Source organism: Rhagoletis zephyria, unplaced genomic scaffold (genome assembly GCF_001687245.7).
Source record: "Rhagoletis zephyria isolate East Lansing unplaced genomic scaffold, Rhagoletis_zephyria_1.1 Rzeph_scaffold_07132, whole genome shotgun sequence".
Taxonomy (NCBI): domain Eukaryota; kingdom Metazoa; phylum Arthropoda; class Insecta; order Diptera; family Tephritidae; genus Rhagoletis; species Rhagoletis zephyria.
In genome coordinates this window covers 1-19,966 of record NW_016164215.1, presented here as the reverse complement: position 1 = coordinate 19,966, position 19,966 = coordinate 1, and the positions used below count along the sequence as shown (strand labels likewise).

The 19,966-nt window shown below is 37.3% G+C and overlaps 2 protein-coding genes across 3 annotated transcripts in view; one reads left to right on the top strand and one right to left on the bottom strand.

Moving 5' to 3' along the window:
• The window catches only part of LOC108373906 (E3 ubiquitin-protein ligase UBR3-like), a 32,400-nt gene extending 12,703 nt beyond the window's left edge, over nucleotides 1–19,697 (bottom strand). Inside the window, exon 1 of the mRNA XM_017629842.1 lies at nucleotides 19,617–19,697. Within this exon, the coding sequence (XP_017485331.1) occupies nucleotides 19,617–19,697 (81 nt within the window). The remainder of the gene's footprint in view (nucleotides 1–19,616) is intronic.
• On the top strand, nucleotides 1,070–10,116 carry LOC108373907 (uncharacterized). 2 transcript variants are annotated; one of them, XM_017629843.1, is made up of 8 exons: nucleotides 1,070–1,563; nucleotides 1,650–1,967; nucleotides 7,736–7,877; nucleotides 7,945–8,300; nucleotides 8,371–8,463; nucleotides 8,580–8,707; nucleotides 8,784–9,170; nucleotides 9,233–9,810. In XM_017629843.1, exons 1-8 carry the CDS (start codon nucleotides 1,294–1,296, stop codon nucleotides 9,525–9,527), a joined length of 1,989 nt encoding a protein of 662 aa, XP_017485332.1. In that variant the 5' UTR covers nucleotides 1,070–1,293; the 3' UTR covers nucleotides 9,528–9,810. The 2 variants fall into 2 exon arrangements, with proteins under 2 accessions (XP_017485332.1, XP_017485333.1); XM_017629844.1 differs by lacking the exons at nucleotides 1,070–1,563; nucleotides 1,650–1,967 and adding exons at nucleotides 5,238–6,017; nucleotides 6,393–6,557 and having other exon boundaries at nucleotides 9,233–10,116.
• Nucleotides 19,698–19,966: the final 269 nt, after the last annotated feature.

Below are 19,966 nucleotides of genomic sequence, written 5' to 3'. Positions count from 1 at the left end.
AAAATTATACCTCTATTATTTTATTTTGATATCAAAAACGAATTTAGAGGTCGCTTAAAACGCTCATAGTTTCCCATGTGTTTTATGTCGGGAAATAAACTATTTTTCGTAGAAATGGTACGGTATTCTTGGAAATCAATATTTTTCAATCAGGGATTTCAATAACAATACCCAACTTTTTAATATTCCTTTGAAACGAAGAAAACGACGTAAATTTAAATGTGCCCTAATTATCTGTATTTCAGTAGTAACCTCTTTTTAAATGACTACATTTCATTACCTTTTTGTGAAGTTTTAAAAAAATCAAAAGAAGTTGTAATTTTTGTCTATGGAAACTTTTATTGCATGCATAATTACTTTACACCAGTCACAACTTTAAATATTTTTTAATATTTCTATGAAGATTATATAAACCTCATTTTTTATGAAAACGAAAGCGTATTTATAGTTCATAGTTTACAACACAAAAACATTGTTCGTGAAGATTAAGTGTTTTGGCTAAAATTCATCTTTGAGTGCTTTAGGGTAAAATAGGGTAAATAGGGTTCTTTTCAGTGTCCCACCAGTCACATTCATTCAAATGATAGTTACATAAAACTAAGAAATCGTTTGGTATTTTTGTTAAAGCAATAAATTAGTTATCGTTCTATGTTAAAAAATACCTTTCGCTCTTATATAAGCTCTGACGACATAGTTAAAATTCACAATTGATCACATTCTGGAGTAAAATGTCCCACCAGTCACAATGGAATGGCCCATAACTGTTTTTTCACAAGTCCCCCAAAAAATGGGTGGTAAAAAAGGCGAAATAAAAAACAGAGGTATATTTTTTTGGATATAGAACAATCCTAGGGGCGAGAGCATTAAAATTCAGACTTTAATTTTTCACAAATATTTGGACCTCCCTAATGCATTTGAGTATGCAGCTGCAATTTAACATTTCGAAGTGGGAGTACAGTTAACAGACTGTAGCGTAATGGCAATGTCGCTATCAACATTTACGAGTGCTCTTTGAGCGCACTTGACTCTCCGAGTTAGTTAATAAATTTCTTTATTCGTGTATTGGCCTCTGACGAGCGTTGACGCGGTGTTTGGTGTGCGTGAAGTGGTATTTTCGGTGAAACGTGTTTAAATACATCTTTTTCCTGTTTGTTTAGTTACTCTTCTTAAAAAGCAACTTCTTCGCTATTTATTGGGAAAAAATGTTTTAACACTTTATTAACGTTAAAGAAATTACAAAGATCTCAAACAACCAGCTACAATACCTGCTGAAACAAATATAAAAACACAACCATGTATTTACCATGCCATTTGTCTTGGCTGGTGGTAGTTTTCCTTCTATTCTTCGCCACACCACCGCCCGCCGATGCCGTTATAGAGGATGTACTTGATATTATTCATGTGGTGAAAGAAGTTACTGTTGGTGTACTAAAGGCATGGGACATTGTTCAACAATCACAAATCGCTCAAAGCATCGAGTTACCTTTGATGCGCGAAAAACAACGTAAAGTTTTGAAACGCTTGAAGGAAATGAGCCGTCAAATAGACCAGGCAGAACAAAAGGTTTGCTCACGCACGCACATGCTTGCATATATGACATATATGTATGTATGTAACAAATATCATGAACTTAAACTGCTTTTATTTAGTATGCTGAAAACGTCGCTTTGGCTGTTGAATCTGTGACTGCATTTATGAATAGAAATGCACCGCTTATGGCCAAAATGAATGACATTCACGATACGATGAACCGCATATCCTCGCGTTTCCAACAAATGCAGAAGTACGAGGAGTATCAGGACAAACTTGAAGCCAGCACTCTGATTACCTTCGCCGAATGGACAGTGTCGCCCAATGCGCACTCGGTACATCATTTGATGGATCGCTTGCATTTAATATTACTTGGCCCAGAAGAAAAGGAGAACACAACAGCAAATATGTTGTCCATGCTGGCAATATCTTACGAGGTAAACACTCAATATTGCCGCCGGCAATCCTAGATATACATACATATGCACCTAACGAAAACTCAAGGATAGCATGGTACTGTATTTTGTAAATATGTATGTAAGTGTTTGTGAAAACACCACGGTTTAATTCCTTGACGTTGTCTTCGGATTTCGGCGACTGCCGCCCACTTATTTACATATTTGACAAATTTCAATAATATTTGGATCTCAAACTATGACTAACAAAAAGCTTATGATGCTCTTTTAAAAGTACTAACATAGATTCAATCAGCAAAATTTAGCATACATACATACATACGTAATCGTTCATTTTAAACCCGTAATCTAAATGTCCACTATTTTGTTGAAAGCTGACAAAGGAACCCAACTCAAGCTGTGTGTTTATATTTATGAAAGATAAACACGCAAATTGGAATAACACAGAAAGTGTCGGTGAAATCGGAGAAGCTAATTCAGCAGTCGCTGCACAAAAAAGCATAAGCATTAACGACGAATAGTTGTGTGACTCATTCAACAATTCATGTGCCAACAAAGAATGAGAAGACTGGTAAATAGCAATACTGTAAAAGATTACTTAAAGCGAATAAATTAATTCGAGTCAAGTGACTTGACGCAGTGCAATAGCAGACACATACTATATACAAACAAATGTATGTAGTAGAGGATATGCTACTGTAAGCGATGAGTTTATAAAATTAATCATAAATCCTAAATGATTTCCAAACCAGAGGAAAACAATTTTTTGTTGACCATGGCAACCATGATTTGCCAACAGTGCTGACCCATGCACAGGGCAGCTGAAAAATGTGAATGCAATTTAAAAATGTGAGAATGAACACATGTTGAATGAGAAGTAAGTGCAAGAAGAGTAAGAGCAAGCACTTTAGGGCAAGACATCCGATAAGATGGAAGCAAATATGTTTAGACAAAATTAAATAGTAAAATAGTAAATAATTAATATACTTGGGGGCCCTAAATAATGATCAGCAATTATAACAAATTTAATAATCAGGGAACTAACCGATAAAGATCATTTAGGCAGTTTGGCAACGTTACAACGTTATTTTTGTCACATATTCCGCAAATGTAGTATTGGAAAAACGAAACTAATTAAATTTAGTCAGGACTGTTAAAAACTATATACTATATATAGACTGTTAAGAACTATGTAGTAGATGACGGATCTTATACTTAGTCAGCAGGTTGATTTAAAACTAATAATAATATTTACAACTGTAAAAACCTGTTCACGATTAGCTCTGCTAAATCGCCGAAGCTTGGCTTAAAATTTCTATCAAAAGACAACTTAGCAAATTCAAATAACATAGCCCATAGTCAAGTCACTCACAGGCACGTACGTACAATATATGTACATACAAATATACATAATGCTCGCTCTTCTCCGCATCTGTCTACATGCAGGTGTAAAACCAACGAACACACCAACCAATGTGACCAAGCGTTAACAAAAATCTACTTGACAATAATTATAGAAAAAGTTGGATCTCATTAAAAATTAAGTTAAAAATTGTCAGCGTCTTAAACAGTTATAAGTTACAAATCATAATTTCTTTTAACATAATAAGACTCTATAACAGATGCTAGATTTATCCGACCCCGTTTGTTGCAACAGTCGAGAGGTATTTCAATTCAGATTCAGACTTTCCTCTGAAGCGCGGATAAGAACTTTTAGACTTAGACACTAGACCCACTTGGGTAACTTATATTTGCGCTCATCCGCTAAACTACATATCACACCTTTTAGCTCTAAAAACTATTTCACCTAAATTTATAAATATTTTGAATGTGATGTAAATTGTTTGCATGGGTCTTTTAGAGTGTCTCAGACACTGTATAACAATCTTCAAAAGATCTTCGTATATACATACACAATTTAATTAAATTTTCGCATAATACATAACCCAGCTGCCCTATTAAGCGAGAGTGAAATTTATAAAAAAAAAATCCTAGTGCTATTCACTAATAACAGGCCTGTTTTCTGCTGGCCCGTAATGGGTGCCCGAAAATGCCTATTTTGTTTTCCTTTTGTTTCAGAGAGTATTTTTTGTTTCTTAATAGCCCAAGTTCGCCCGGAATATTTTTTCGGGCGAGTTTGTGAAAACTATCAAACTGCCAGATGAAGAGAATGATAAACATGCAAATTTTAGCTAATAAATATATGCATATTTAGCTGTTTTTCTTTGATTGATAAATCACAAAACAACAAGGGAGCTATGAATTTAAGATTATTGTGTTCGCTGTCGGTTAAATCTTAATGTCCCGAAACTAGCCCGAAACGGTTATTGAAAATTTTTTCTACAAAGCTGATAGTGGAAAATAACGCCTTCATATCGAGCTCTAAAAGCCAAAAAATGTAAGCGACAATTTTTCAATTTTAATTTTGATGCAGAAATGCATCTAGATGCTCTAAGAACATTTCTGCATCGAAAAGAAAATTAAAAGAGTGTCGCTTACATCCATCGTTTTGACGGTTAGGGCTCCATTTCCACGAATTGTCTTTAACTGGAGCAAACATGTTGCATTATTCGATCATCAAAGCATAGTTACCCCAAAAGCTTTCAATAAACGTACATCTTTTGAGACCCTGATCTGGTAAGGATCAACAAGTGACCATATTTTATTCAAAGCATAGTATTAAATATTTCAGGCATAATAATGTCACGAAGCTAGCCCGATATTCTCAATTCTTCAAAATGTAACCTGGTAACACTAAAACACACTCTTCATCAGAGCGGGAGGTACGCACACATATCTACTATCATATATAAATACATAGTATATGTACATATGTCTCTCCTCATCATCGATTCACAATCTCAGCCAGCGCTGAGATTTAGCGGAATCGTCGCCATTCGTTGACTGGTGGTCTACCCACCTCAACATTTTCAGTTCGTTTACATGTTTCGACCTCGATTCGTTCTCAGCTTGGTTACGAGTTTCGCCTCTCATCAAAATAAAATTCCCATTCTATAGCCGTGTTTTTACTTTAGCTTTGCATACTGAACAAAACAGACAAAGTGGCTCGTCACAGCGCGGCACCACACAATTGTTTTAAAATTAAACAAAAGTAAAGAACCAATCTACTTCCATTTGGATCGCGTAATACTAAGCATTTCTACATAGAAAAGAGTTAAATTAGCATTGTCATTTCAGTAGAGCTTCGATATATTTTACTTTTCTGCTGAAAACAGCATAAAATAAGAAATTTTCAAAGTGATAAACGAATTTCCGTGTCGAACAGAGGTGGTTGTAGATGCCAAAACGAAAGCGCATCAGACGTCATCAACACAGAATAAGTGTTTGTGTGTGAAACGGAGGAGAAAACAAAGACTTGAAATTATTGAATTGCGATGAAATTTCGTTTATCCAACAGACAATAAGCTACACAGTCAGACGTGTTTGCACGTACATAAAATGTGCATAAAAATGTCGAATCGTAATAAAGTTTAGTCCAACTGTATACATTTCACGCAAACGGCTTAGGCTTACAGCATACAGCTTTTTTTTTTACTAATCTAATATAAAACCTATGCTCGAGGTCAAAAAAGACATTTTCGTCTCTTGCGGTGATAACAAATAATAATAAAACAAAACACAACGCTAAATCAAAACAACAATCAAAACTTAAACTTAAGCAACACAGCAAATATGCTGTTACTTAGGAAGCGCAAAAACCACTGCGTAATGGCAACCGATCTCCGATTGCTCCTCTTGACACAACTAATTGGTGTATGCTTATCGGCGCTGGCACAGGCACAGTTGAAGCTACAAATTGCCGATTTACAAGTCGACGCAACACGATGCGAGTACTTCGCCCTACAGGACTCGTTGTGGGATTACTTGAATAGAGACGGTACCAGCAAAAGTTCGCAACTGCGAAAAGTTTACGACTCGCATCGCAAATTTGTTAATGACAACCTACAAAGCAATTTCGAGGTGGGAAAGTATGATATACTAAATCACTACGAATGGAGTCTACTGGAGCGCGACTTGCTGCAAATCGACAGCATATTCGGTTACTATAAGGTGCGCTATTACTATACAAATCAGTGTGAAACATATCGTTACCTTGATATGGAAAGGCCCTATCTAATATTTTTGTTTTTGTACAAAGTGGTTATAAAACTTTATAAAAACCAAGGATCTTTCGTCGCGAATTTTATCAAAGCCCTGGTTTTGTAATAAGCACAAAAACTAATTTAATGATGTAGTTGTTAGTTGTTATTAAATTCTTTTTAGTCGTTAGTGAGTGGAATTTCGAAAAAAAAAATGAGTTAGGACCTTTCTATGTAGTATATTAAGGTAACGTTATGTGCTTGTATGCATACATATGTACATATGTATGTGCAGTGGGAACGATATGTGACCGCATTTTAAATACTTTATTTCATGCATTTGCAGAATTTCATGACCGAGCACAACAACACAGCTGAGCTAAATGAGCGCGCCGTACTGGACATCTGCGAGACGGTGCTACGTAACGACAACACCTTTTCAATGTCGCGCATTTTCCAGGATGTCGAACTAGTGATGGTGAAGCAAGCACTGTATTACAGAGCAATGCTGGTCAGTTTAAAGTCGCTGTGGGCATATTTTAGGAATGTCCATAGATTCGAATACCAAATGGAACAAAAATGCAATGCTTAAGTAGAGACAGACAGACAGACAGAGTATTTAAGCAGCTGTTCACGAATGTGGCTAGGTTCACATTTCATCGTAATATGCATTTGATTTAGTTATTATCGTAAAAAAATTTAAACAAATCACACTATTGAAAATAGAAGCCAGTTAGGTATAACACATATTTATGTATATATATTAATTTGCCTGCGAAAAATGCATGGAATTAACTTTGCCTCGACGGGTTTCTACATACTCTATTAAATTTTTAATTTAATTGCATTTGAATGTGTGCGGAAACACGGTTAATACAAGCATGGAGCTGATGGAGTTGATTACATACATGCATGCATATGCATTCAAGCAATTTAAAAACATATGCCAATTCTCATAACGCCAATTCGATTGGCAAATCTAGGTAAACAATAGAAATGCACACATACATATGCGCGTTAAGAAACGGTATAACTATATATATACGTACTTTCTACATATGCACTTTAAAACTGTCAGCCCTAAAGTGACCACAAACTACGAAATAAGAAAGAACAAAGCAAATAGAGCTAGAATGAAGCTACGATATACCAGGGCCTCATAAAGCAACTCAAGTTTCAGCGCCGTTTTTGTGTCTGCAAAAAAAAACCCACTGTTGCCCTTCGAATGAAAAAGCAAGGCCATGACGGTTACCTAGAATTTTTACACATGCACCCTAACGCGCAAACTGTTTTCAGAAAGTATTTAACAAGCCTAGGTAAACACTTTCTGTATTAAAAATGTTCGTAGATGTGAAAGATATTTTTAACATACTATATGTATAGGCATATATGTACGTATCGGCACACCTAGATCTTAAGTGAGCTAACTCAAAATTCAGATCGGGAAATATAACTGCTTGGGGATCGTACAAATTCAATGCAATTAATACAAAAACCGGCATAATAGTAGTTTCTTAGTTAGTGTATATAAGCATTAAGAAAAATATATTTGCATTCATTGATTTGTGCAAAAAATTGTCCTAATTTTTTTTTTTAGTTGATCGCACTTTAGATCTAGGTGTGCGATATGTACTTACTTTTACCGATCCCATTCTTAACAAAAAAAAATGAAAAATTGTTTGGTTACAGGAATCGATGGACCAAATATGCCACACAAAACAATCGGCCCAGCAGTTCCTTAATTCGCTGTATGCGGATATAGCCCTAACCGAACTAAAGGGCTACACTATGATGCAGTTTTCCTGGATGATGTTAAGGATCTACGGCAAAGGCAAACTACAATTATGGACCAGAGAGATTAGCACTTAAAACTGTATTGATATTTCTATATATTACAGGTAACTTTACACAAGAGGTCGATTTAATGCGCATGGACTTTGAGAAACGAACTGAGCGCACGCTAAAATTATTGCGAGAAGTTATGCGGCGCGCCGATCGCATTGTGTGGCGTTGTGATCCTGCTAAATTTGTACGGGGCAAAAATTACGATGAGGTGACTCGGCTTTTACAGGGCTACATCGAGAATGAAGTTGACTTGAATAAGGAGGAAACCTGCCGTGAGACTTGCGATTTTTACCAATCAACCAGATCGGAGGGTTGCTTTAAAGATCTGTACTGCGCACGCCAACCCAGATGTTCTGGTAAATTGTATCACTGCACATTTGTGGACTCAGACATGTGGGTGTGCCCTGCTGTATGTGTAACGAGCATTACTTATTAAATATTACACATTATTTAAGCGAACTCCTTTTTTTTTATTACAGAGCCGTAATAGTACGCGGCGCTATGAATACATTGAATATGAAAATGGGCGCGTACTTGGTCAGCGATCAGCCTGTGTGCGTGGCACAACAAAGGTAAGAGCACATTCCATACATATGTACATATATCACTTTCTAAAAACTGAAGAGATATTCCTACATAAGGGTGTATTCTGACACATTCATATACATACATATGTACATATCTACAGGTGGACTCCTGGTGGCGCTATCTTTTCTGGCATTGCAGCTACTGCTTTTGTTTGTGCGATGAGATTAGTATTAAATCTGATCGCTACTTCAATCTTCGCGAAACAGTATCTGATGTGGAAAACAATAAGTAAGCCTCCTTCAAGACATTATTATTGAGCGATTAATGAAAGCGGTTTCCTCATTTTCCATGTATAAATATTTAGGGTCGTCACTGGCTTACGTTTCGTGAAAAATAATCGTATATTTCACTTACAAATTCAAGAAGGACAACTTTTACCACGAGGTGCCATAAATCGAACTAGCCTCTCTTGGAAGCCGTTTGAAGACTATAAAATATTCGATAGAGACGTGCGTAATGGGCGGGACTATCACACGCTTAGTTTCGAAAGCCGCTCGGTCGACTTGGACGACATCTACACAGACGACAATTCATACGTTGTCGTTGGTGTGCGATTCCGAGTGGTTGGCGCCCATTTGAACGTAGAGGCCAAGCTAGCCGAATACGACTTTAAAGCTGGCAAATTAATAAATCCGGAAATCAATAGCTTTTGGAAATCCAACGACAACACAGATGTTAGCGGCGACCGAAGGTAACTTGGAATGGAATTTACGTCTGAAACAAATCATCTTACTAAATGTTCGGTATTTTAAGGCAAAAAATAAATCTTCACAGCCCGGATATGTCTACACGCACTATTGTCAAATCTATACCAGACTCTCGACACAACCAGTACATTGACTTTGTCAATACGAGCTTGGAAAAAGATGCTGCGCAAAGCACTGTGCCTTTTATTGATACACAGGAAGTGGTATCCAATCCTCCAGTGCCTCTTTCCGGCCTCGGCATATACCATAAGGGGCAAAGCGGTTATGGCGGTTTTCTTGCACCAAAGATTATGACCTACGACTTTACGCCGCACATTCGAGTGCCGCAAGATAAGGACTAAATTATAATGCTTAGGATGTACCTTTAATTACTAACGTACGTAGATGTATGCGTCTGTATATTTATTGAATCACTGGCACTACCCAGTAAAATTTTTTCCTCATTTCGGTAACCGCTTTGATTTGTGTTTAGTTAAAGAATGCATTACAAATATCTCAAAATGGACTTTCTCTTACCCTATAGATTACAAGCAATTGTTTAACGACATGTCTATGTTAAAATAAAGCGTTCCGTAATCTAAAGAGTAAGCGATGAGTACGAATTTTTGATGTTTTTATCTATTACAACAGATAAGAGACGTTTTTGCTGGGTATTGAATGAATACATCCCTATGTATGTATGTATGTATTTCGCATTTGTATCTATTTATTTCATATTTACCAATACTAACTTTTTAAAATTATAAAAATTGCGTGAAACTTATTTTTCTAGTTATCAAAAAGCCAAATATGTATGTACATACATATTTGCATCTGATAACATATGTATGTACATGTGTATGCGTCTATATTGGAATTGTAGATTTGGAAAATTCCCCTAATCGGGAGAAGAATAATATAATTTAAAATAAAACAGCTTTAAACCTCCAATGTATCTATTTTTGTTCGATTTACTTGGATCGTGAGCTATAAGCATACACACGAATTTAAAATCGCAGGTAACGATAGTAAAGTCTATAAACCTGTTTGGAACTGCAAGGTGGCGACGGGGTCGAAATATTTCTAGAGATAACAAGTAATTTTTAAGAAAAAGCACAACCGACTTCAATTCTCATATAAAAAAAAAATTACGAGTACCGTTAGTTTGTGGTGATCCAATGACCGGATCTAAACCAAATTAGTATGAGGTGGTCCATACAAATTTATTAACTTTCGTTTAAAAAAAGAATTATAGGAATCGGTTAACGTGGTCTAAAGTTATGCGGTAACATACATAAAAAAAAAACATAAAAATACAAGTAATTTTTAGCAAAAAAAAACCGACTTCAACTCTCATATAAAAAAAAAATATATATATATATAGGTCTTAGTTAGCATATCGCCACAGATAATTCCACATTTCACCGAATTTTTAAAATAATTTGTTGGTTTAATCATATTTTTTAAAGTCCTTTTAAAAAAATCTTGACCGCAAAGAGAAAAACAAGAACTCGCCCATAGCTTCGGGAGTATATTGATTGTTTCATGTGTTTTTAATTTTTTTTTTTTGGTTTTTGCCACAATTTTCAACTGATTTTGGACTTTGATAGCTTTCCAGATAGGAAATTTTAATGGAAATCAGGCATTATTAGTAAACTAATTGCAAAAGTAGAGAATAAGATAACCTATTTTTCCTATATTTCACGTACATGTGTAAAACCTACCATGATAAAAACATAGCAAGGTAGAACCGTTCTCTCAATTTGTCGGCCATGATTTTTTTTGAAGTTTGCCAACATTTTAAAATCATATAAAAGTGAAAATAAAAAAATGAAATTGTTCGAAATTGTTGTTGCTTGAGATTGAAAATGAAAATGTGTGTGTGAGTTTGTGAGTAAATTTAAAAATTAAATTGTTTGGAAACGTCAAGAATTTTAAAAGTGACTCTCAGCGGTTTCACCTTACTATATTTTTATCATGGTAAAAACTACTAAATATATTATAAAACAATTTCAAACAGTTTAAATCTCCGCATTAATTAAAAAATGTATTAAGCATTTGGAGATATTCCTCCATGCATGCCGTACAGCTTCCAAAGAAGCATGAAAACATTCCCATCGTATGTTAAACTAACTGTTTTCGTTTTTAACATAAGATTGCATTGGTAGAAAACTTTCCTCCTCGCTTTCCATGGAATGCATGGGGAAACGTTTATCCTGACTATGAAAATATATGGCGGGAACTTTTTCCAAAAAGTTCTTCAGTAAACTTCCTCAAGCTTTCCATAAGAAGGGAAAAGGAAACAATAGGTTTGTATAGTAACTTCTCCAGTAAAACATTGCAGCGAGAGCGTAAAAGCAAAATAGAGCGTAAAATTGAGAAGAAGAGAAAACTAGCAGAAGAGGTTATTGAACACAAAACTAGCAAAAACTTGCAAGAGAACAATTGTTGCACAGCTTTGACAATCTGCTGTAAACATTTTACTATTTATAAATCAGTTTTAAACTCTTTGCTTTACACACAAGCACTTACACTGTCCAGTACATCATTAATAATATGATTTCCACTCATTTTACTTTTGTTTGTGCTAAAGCGAATCATTATAAGGTGATAGCAGGAGTACAAAAACAAAAATTTACATGTATTTTGTTTTTGCTTTGGCGGCATAAACTGTCAAAATCTGTAAGTGTGTGTAGAAATTCAAACAAAATTTTTCAATTTGATATCAGAAGCCGTGCGGCGAAACACATACACAAAATCAACTGAGCTAGTAACACCACTTTTTATATATTCTTTTGACATTTATTCTTCCGCTAGCTAATTTCTGCTAGTAAAAATTTCACTAGCAAGAATTTGCAGCTCTCTCGTGTTGTTACGCTCTCGATTCAGTGCTCTCTTGCAAATTTTGTTGGGTTATCATACACTTTTCCAGTAAAAGTTTGCAGGTTCTAGTACAAATTAGTACTGACTATTGGTAACCATACAAACCTAATGTCGATAGTGATGAGCGATATTTCTACTCGCATGATGCTTCTATGTGAAAGAGAATGACACCTGGCAATAGCTATTTAACAGAAGTTGTGAATGGTGATTTTGCTCTGTTATAGCAGAATAATTTTTCTGTAGTGTATTTTATTGTTGTACAACAATAACCTGATAGCCAAGCATACGCGAACAACCACATTGTGAATTGAATATGCTCATATATACATATATTGCATTTTTTCATTACCATTCCTCTATTATTTTAAATGAACATTTTCAAGTACGCAGTTTGATGTGCTTGATCGCGTTATTTGCGTTTCAGTTATTTATTTCAAAATTTGTAACAACGAGTAAAGTTGGCTGCAAATTATAGTAAAAAACGAAGTGATATATCGCACGTTTAATAATATAGAGATGTAAAGCAAAATTTACGTTTTTGGAAAATATGGCGAAGATATGTGTCTTTCCGTTGTCGGCCGCTGTGGTGTAGTGGTAAGCAGTGCGCGCTTCCACTCCGCAGCACCTGGGTTCAAGCCCTGGTCAAAGCAACATCGCAAAAAAATATAGAGAAAAGTTTTTTTTTCCTTACAGCGGGCGTCCCTCGGCAGGCAATGGCAGACCTCCAAGTGCATTTCTGCCATGAAAAACAGTTTCTCGTAAAAATACAATCGCCGTTCGGCGTCGGCCCTCCGCTTTGTGTGACAACATCTAGGCGCTCGCCACAAATCGGAGGAGAAGCTTGGCCAAACACTAACATATGTGTAAGCGCCAATCTATTATTATTACTATTATGTGTCTTTCCATCTGTATTTTTGTATACCAACCATGATACAAATATTTAAAGGTAAAACCGCTGAGAGGCAGCCTGAAAATGTTTGGAAGTTTGCTAACATAACAAATATGTTTTCAAATTTTCAATCTCGCACGTACATTCTCACTTTCAGTCTCAAATAAAGCAAATGTTCCCTATAAACATTTTGGCGAACGTTCGAAAATTACCTTCGATATCCAATATGAATATCGAACTGAGAACGAACTCATAACCAACCTTAGTTTTCCAACGTACTATGAACGTTTGGAAATACATTCGAGATGGGTTCGAAAAAAATGAAAACCATAGTAACAAGAGAGGAAGTGAAATCCAGCTCAATTTCGAATGGGAATATAATAAAATCACTCTCTCTCTCATTAAAATTTCAATTCGATAATGGGCTGGATTTCGAATTCATAACGAAGGAAAAAATTCAATTAATAACGAAGGTTCCGTTTTGCTGGAGAATGGCCTAGTTCTCGAATCGAATACTAACCTATTCCACATTCGTTATCGATGGTGAGACTNATTTCGAATGGGAATATAATAAAATCACTCTCTCTCTCATTAAAATTTCAATTCGATAATGGGCTGGATTTCGAATTCATAACGAAGGAAAAAATTCAATTAATAACGAAGGTTCCGTTTTGCTGGAGAATGGCCTAGTTCTCGAATCGAATACTAACCTATTCCACATTCGTTATCGATGGTGAGACTTGAAAAAAAATGTTAGTTTTCCAATCATTTTCTAATTGTAAACCAAGCCCAATGTTTATTGGGTTAATATTTTCATCTATTTATTTTGTGTTTTACTTTTATTTATTTTGTTTTGTTGCTCTGAAAATTTCAATTTTATGAAGTAGACAAAGGCGAACTTAGCACAGTGCGTAGGAAACTGGCTGAGTCAGCTGAGGTCGTCGGTTCGAGTCCCGCTAAAGAAGCCTGATTTGGAAATGTGGTGATTTCTGAAATAGCTATCACTTCTATCATTTTTTCAAATTGTTGTTGCGTTTCCACAATAGGTTTTCTTTAAAAACGGCCTCAAGCTCAATAAAAATTGTTAAAGTAGACAAACTTCAAAAAATTAATCATGGCCGACGAATTGAGCTAGCAGTTTTACCTTTAAATACTTGTATCATGATACCAATTGTATGAATTTATACAACTTTGATTGCGTTTTCCCACAAAATTAAAATTTTGAAATACTTCGTTATATTATTACACGTGCGGTATGGCAATTTTTGAGCCTATAAATGAAGCTTTTCCCTACACTAATTTTTTCGACTGAAATCTCTACGGGCAGGGTATAATCCCTACATGTACCAACACTGATTTGTCATCATTTATTAGAACTATTACACATTTCTGTGTTATTAAAAGAACTAGCGATCGCAATAGCCATAAAAAGCACTGTGATTTAAAAATCGCAATCACTCTTTTCACTGATACCGAAAAAATCGTTATTTCACCCATCACTAATGTCGATTGAAAAATTCTGTTTTGTTTCCATAAGCAAAGAAGAGGAATGTCTGGGTATTGCTATCTGGTCAGGCAATGTCGAGCTCGAAATATTTAACGTATATATACCGCCTGTCACCAGCTGTCCGGCAGGATATCACCCTGATATTGGTGCGCTACTCAGAGGTGAAACCCGTATGGTAGTTGGTGACTTTAATGCACACCACGATCTTTGGCATTCAAGCCTGTCAAACAATCGTAGGGGAACAGACTTGGCTGAGCAGATAGACGATTCGACATTCTGCACAATGAACGTCGACGCACCCACCAGGATTATGGGCAGCTGCAGCACCTCGCCATATATAACAATTGTAAGCTCTAGTCTAATAAACAGCATAACGGGCGACCTATGCTGACCTTGGCATCGGAGCATCTGCTCGTAATCATCTAGATTGATAAACCCACCTTCTTTGCTTCCGCGGATCAAGGGTTCTATGCTAACTTTTCTAAAGCTGATTGGAAAGGCTTCGCGGAAGTTACTGAAAGCACCTTCTCTGCTCTACCCACACCAACCGACGTTTACGTAGGTAAGTGTGTGTCACTGCTGCTGCAGCCCGCTTCATCCCAGCAGGATGCATTTCAGACCCCCGTCCAAATTTTCCCGATGAAGCGGCTGTCCTAGCCGATGAGCGCAACAACCTTAATCAGGCCGATCCCGGAAATCCCCATATTATGGATCTCAACACGGATATTTGGCAACTTGTGAACGTACATAAGCGGAAGAAATGGGAAGAGCATCTGAAGACCTGTAACTTCTCGCATTGTTTGAGATCACCCTCCCTCCCCGGTACCGAAGACACTAGGGGCCCTTCTACTACCACACTACACAAACCACCTGACCCCAGCGAATCATCAGCATGGGTTCCGTAAAATGCACAGTACAACAACAGCACTTAACGCCATAAACACTCAGATAACTCGGGGCCTTAACCGAAACCGCCCCTGTGAGAACGGTTCTAGCAGCGCTGGACCTATCAAAGGCGTTTGGCACCGTGTGCCATTCCACGCTACTAGAAGATATAGAGGCCTCCTCTCTCCCACAGGGACTTAAACGGTGGTCGGCGAATTATGCGAGTGGTCGAAATTCGTCAGTAATCTTTAGGGATAAAACTAGCAAGCCGAGAAAAATTAAACAGGGGCTACCACAGGGTGGTGTCCTATCCCCGCTATTGTTTCATTACTATATTTCGAGCTTCCTCAGCCACCAGCGGGAGTCTCTATTGTCTCTTATGCTAACGACTGTTCGACAATGGCGTCAGGGAGTGGAATTGACGACTTGTGCTCAAAAGTAAACCCCTATCTTTCCGAGATTTCTCGCTTCTTCACTGCAAGGAACCTACGAACTCCTCGACAACCTTATTCACCACCTGGACGAAGGTCAGCTTTCAGCTGGGCATTCACGTCGATGGCAAACCAATTCCGAGGATGAATAACCCAAAAATCCTCGGAGTTACCTTCAATAGTCTGCTCTCCTTCTCGGCGCATACAACCGCAATTGTCAACAGAGTACAGAGCCGCAACAAGGTCTTCAAGTCGCTGGCCGCCAGCACTTGGGCAAAGACAAAGAAACGTTGTTGACAACATACAATGCAATTGACCGTGAAGGTGGAGCAATTAAAGTCTATTCTACGCCAAAATAATTTGTCAACAACAGGCTCAAAAGCAGAGCTCATTCAAAGGCTAAGTGAATTCATAGGTACAGACGAAATTGTTGAAATAGAAGAGCCGCCCAATGAGAGCGGAACAATTCAAGATAAATTAGACCAACTACGAGCGATGATAAACACAATGATGAGTGCTATTGCTGTAGCGCAGGTGCCTGTTGCACAGCCGCAGCGAACAGATATACAAACACCGACGACAACACAACAAATATCAGTTAATGACAATGAACGTATGTACGAACGAGAGCGAACACGAACAGCTTCAGTGAAAGAGATTGCCGAGACTCTGCCCGATTTCAATCCATATTCTGAAGATTCGGTTACTGTTGAGCAGTTTATTAATCGCGTGAACTGTGTGCTATCTGCTTACAACAATTGGGATGAAAAATGTATCATGTTAGCCGTGTACAGCAGAATGTGTGGTGTAGCAAAGATGTGGCTAGACTCTTCGCCAGTGTTGTTTGCCAATTGGAATGAATTCGCGAAATGTTTGAAAGAAGAATTCAGTTACGAAATGAACGAAGCAGACATAAACTATAAAATGTGTAATGCCAGTAGGAAAAATGACGCGAGTGTTACTGATTATTGTTTCCGTATATGCATGTTAGGTCGGCGATACAAGTTAAGCGACGCCGCTATTATTAAATATACGCGAGATGGACTTAAACATCGTGAATTGCAAACGGCAATTGCTGCAGTGAAATTTAATTCGGTGAAACATATGCGGGAGACTATTGAAAACTATGTAACTAATTCACGAGCGCAAAGCAATAAAACGAGTATACAAAACGAAACTAAGCAAAAGTTTGAACTTAAAAACGATAACGCTAAACCAAGTACTAACGAGAAGACAAATAAAAGGTCGATTACTTGCTATAATTGTTCGGAGGTAGGTCATATTTCTAGTCAGTGTTCGAAGCCACAACGACGTCAACCCTGCGTTGATTGCAGCAAAGTTCATGGCCGCGGTGAACCAACGAATTGTGGAAAGAAAACTGTGAACGTGCAACGTGCAGAAATTAACGAGTTCGAGAAAAACTTTAAAAAATCAGTAATTGTTAATGGAGGAACATTTATCGCCTTACGAGTAGTCAGTGTCACATGATTCGTAAATCTGTTGCAAACAAATTGCCAAATATTCGCGAAAATTGTGAAATATCAATTAATGATATTTGTGGCGGTACGCAAATGGCTAATGAGAAAATTACATTGCTAGTAGAAATCGACGAGCTGGAACGTGAAATAGTTGCCCACATTGTAGACGAAGATTTTATAAACGCTGACCTATTTTTGGGTCAAGACATTTTTAAAAACACGAGTGTAAGTGTCGACAATGGTAATTTTAAATTTGGTAAAAATTTCGAGAAACCGGTGTGCGTTAAAAATTTATACACGGAAAATGACGTTAAATGTACTGATGATAAACTAAGTAAAAAGCAGTTGTTAGACATAATCAATGAATATCGTGACGTATTTGCAAGTGATTTGAACGAAATCGGTAAAACAAATGCAATTAATATGGACATCAAATTGGATACGGATATTCCATCTTCTAAAAAACGATATTATTGAAAAGTCGGATTCGGCTTATGCTAGCCCGACAACGTTAATAAAAAAGAAAGAAGATGCTCATACAAAAAAGGAAAATTTTCCTATGCCTAACGTCGAAGACTTTACAAGAAATTGCGAACTTTAAATACTACACGACACTTGATTTAAATTCGGGTTATTATCAGGTGCCAATAGCCCCGGAAAGTCAAAAATATACAGCGTTCATTACCACTGAAAGACTATATAATTTCAAGTGCATGCCATTCGGGCTTAAGAACGCGCCAGCTGTTTTTCAACGGCTTATGGCAAAAATCAAAGACAGAGTTAAACCAACTGATATGATTCATTACATGGATGATATCCTAGTAGGCAGCCATACCATTGACGAAATGTGTGGAAAAATGAAACGTGTTTTTCAAGCTTTGGCTGATTCTTTCACCAAATTTACGATAATTCGCGCTGTCAAGAGTACTGCGACTAAACACGTGCTAGCAGTCCTTGACGAAGTAATCAGCTACATTGGAGTCCCTCAACGCTTCGTAACGGATCGTGGAACATCGTTCACATCCAAAGAATTTGCTAAATACTGTAAAGACTACGACATTAAGCATATTCAAAACGTAGTTCGGACGCCACGAGCGAATGGTCACGCCGAACGAACTAACAGAACTTTGTTAAGCATGCTCCGAACGACGACGCAATCAGAGAAGAAATGGGACGACAAACTACGTGATATCCAATGGGTTATCAACACAACGCGCAACCAAACGGCAGGTCAAACCCCATATGAGTTGGTGTATTCATTCAAGCCGCGCGATATACTTAAAAACAAACTAACAACGATTCTACACGACGGTAACTCACAAGACGTTGATATCAGTGATCTACGACACACCGCCGCGGATCGAGTTACGCAACAACGAGAGAAGGCTAAAATACGTTTCGACCAAAAACATACTGCGCCAACGCAATACAAAGTCGGTGACTTGGTCTTAGCCGAGAACGAACCAGCCAGCACGGGCGAATCACGAAAGTTGGAGCCACGTTACAAAGGCACCTTCGTTATTAGCAAAGCCCTTGATCGAGATCGATACGTCATAACTGATCTTCCAGACTCTTCACGCAAACAACGTCATTACACGTCTATATACGCTTCAGATAAGCTTCGACCGTGGTGCAATCTGCCAGCTCTCGACGAACAAATTAACGAGGGTGGCATAAGTACCGATGACGAAGACAATTTATCCACTTATATTGATTTAGCAGTGGCCCAATCTCCCCGGGATCAGCCTGGTTTAGATGGTCACACTAGGTTGCTTCTGGTGGGAAGTTGGGTAGGAGCCTCTGTGACGACTNAGTCGGGTACTTTGCGTTTTTGTGTTTGTGGTTGAGGAAAATTATTTTTTTTTTACTGTTTCTGAAGCTTAGTTACACTCAAGTTTTGATTGTTGGTAGGTACTTCAAAATTCTATTATTTTCAACTTTAAAGCACTTGACTCTAGTTGCTATTCATGTCTACATTTTCTTTTCAGCGTCGTTGCCCATCGGCAACCCAATTGAGGTTGCGTGGCTAACCATTATCGACCCATAAGCTAGGCCTGTTCGAAGCACGTAATGAAAGCGGCAATACTGCAACATTGATGAAATTTTTCAATACTTTTGCAAATTCCCAACTGATAAAACATTGCTAGAAATTCACACAGAACGTGATACTTTAATAATTCGCGCAACGCTGCAGTTGTGATTGCATCTCGAACAAGCCCCTACAACTGCAGCAGCTGCTACCACTCTAATAATAAATATTTTTCAAACCGGTTCAAATATTAAACTACTGAAAATGTAACGAAATTCGCATACAATTTTCTTTATGCTGGAAATTTAAAGGACTGTCGAAAAAAGCAACAAAAAGGATGACTACTCACCTGCACTCTCAGAGGATGTATCATTAAGAGTGGCAATATGTACGACCTTGTGGGCAGCACTTCCGACAGAGACATTCCCATTTTGGTAACTGCTTGACACAGAAATGCTGCCAAGTAACGATGAAGTGGAAAATGAAAGGAAGCTTGCATCATTTCGTCCTGTTTAAAAAATAGATATGTAGCAATATCAAACTAATAATTGGTCTTAAGTATGTATTGAAAAAGCATGCTTTAGAATTACAGCGCAGTATATATGTATGTACAGTATTGGACATATCTATAGCACCCCCCTTTCAAAGCTATATTGTTTGCCACTTATGTTTAGTTATTTGTTTTTAAGAATTTTCAAT

Bases quoted from the DNA above. Each gene is read 5' to 3' on its own strand.
- LOC108373907 (XM_017629843.1), top strand. From the start codon at position 1,294: ATGTATTTACCATGCCATTTGTCTTGGCTGGTGGTAGTTTTCCTTCTA. The intron at 8,301-8,370 runs GTATGTGTAACG...TTTTTATTACAG, and splicing joins ACATGTGGGTGTGCCCTGCT to AGCCGTAATAGTACGCGGCG. The intron at 8,464-8,579 runs GTAAGAGCACAT...ACATATCTACAG, and splicing joins GTGTGCGTGGCACAACAAAG to GTGGACTCCTGGTGGCGCTA.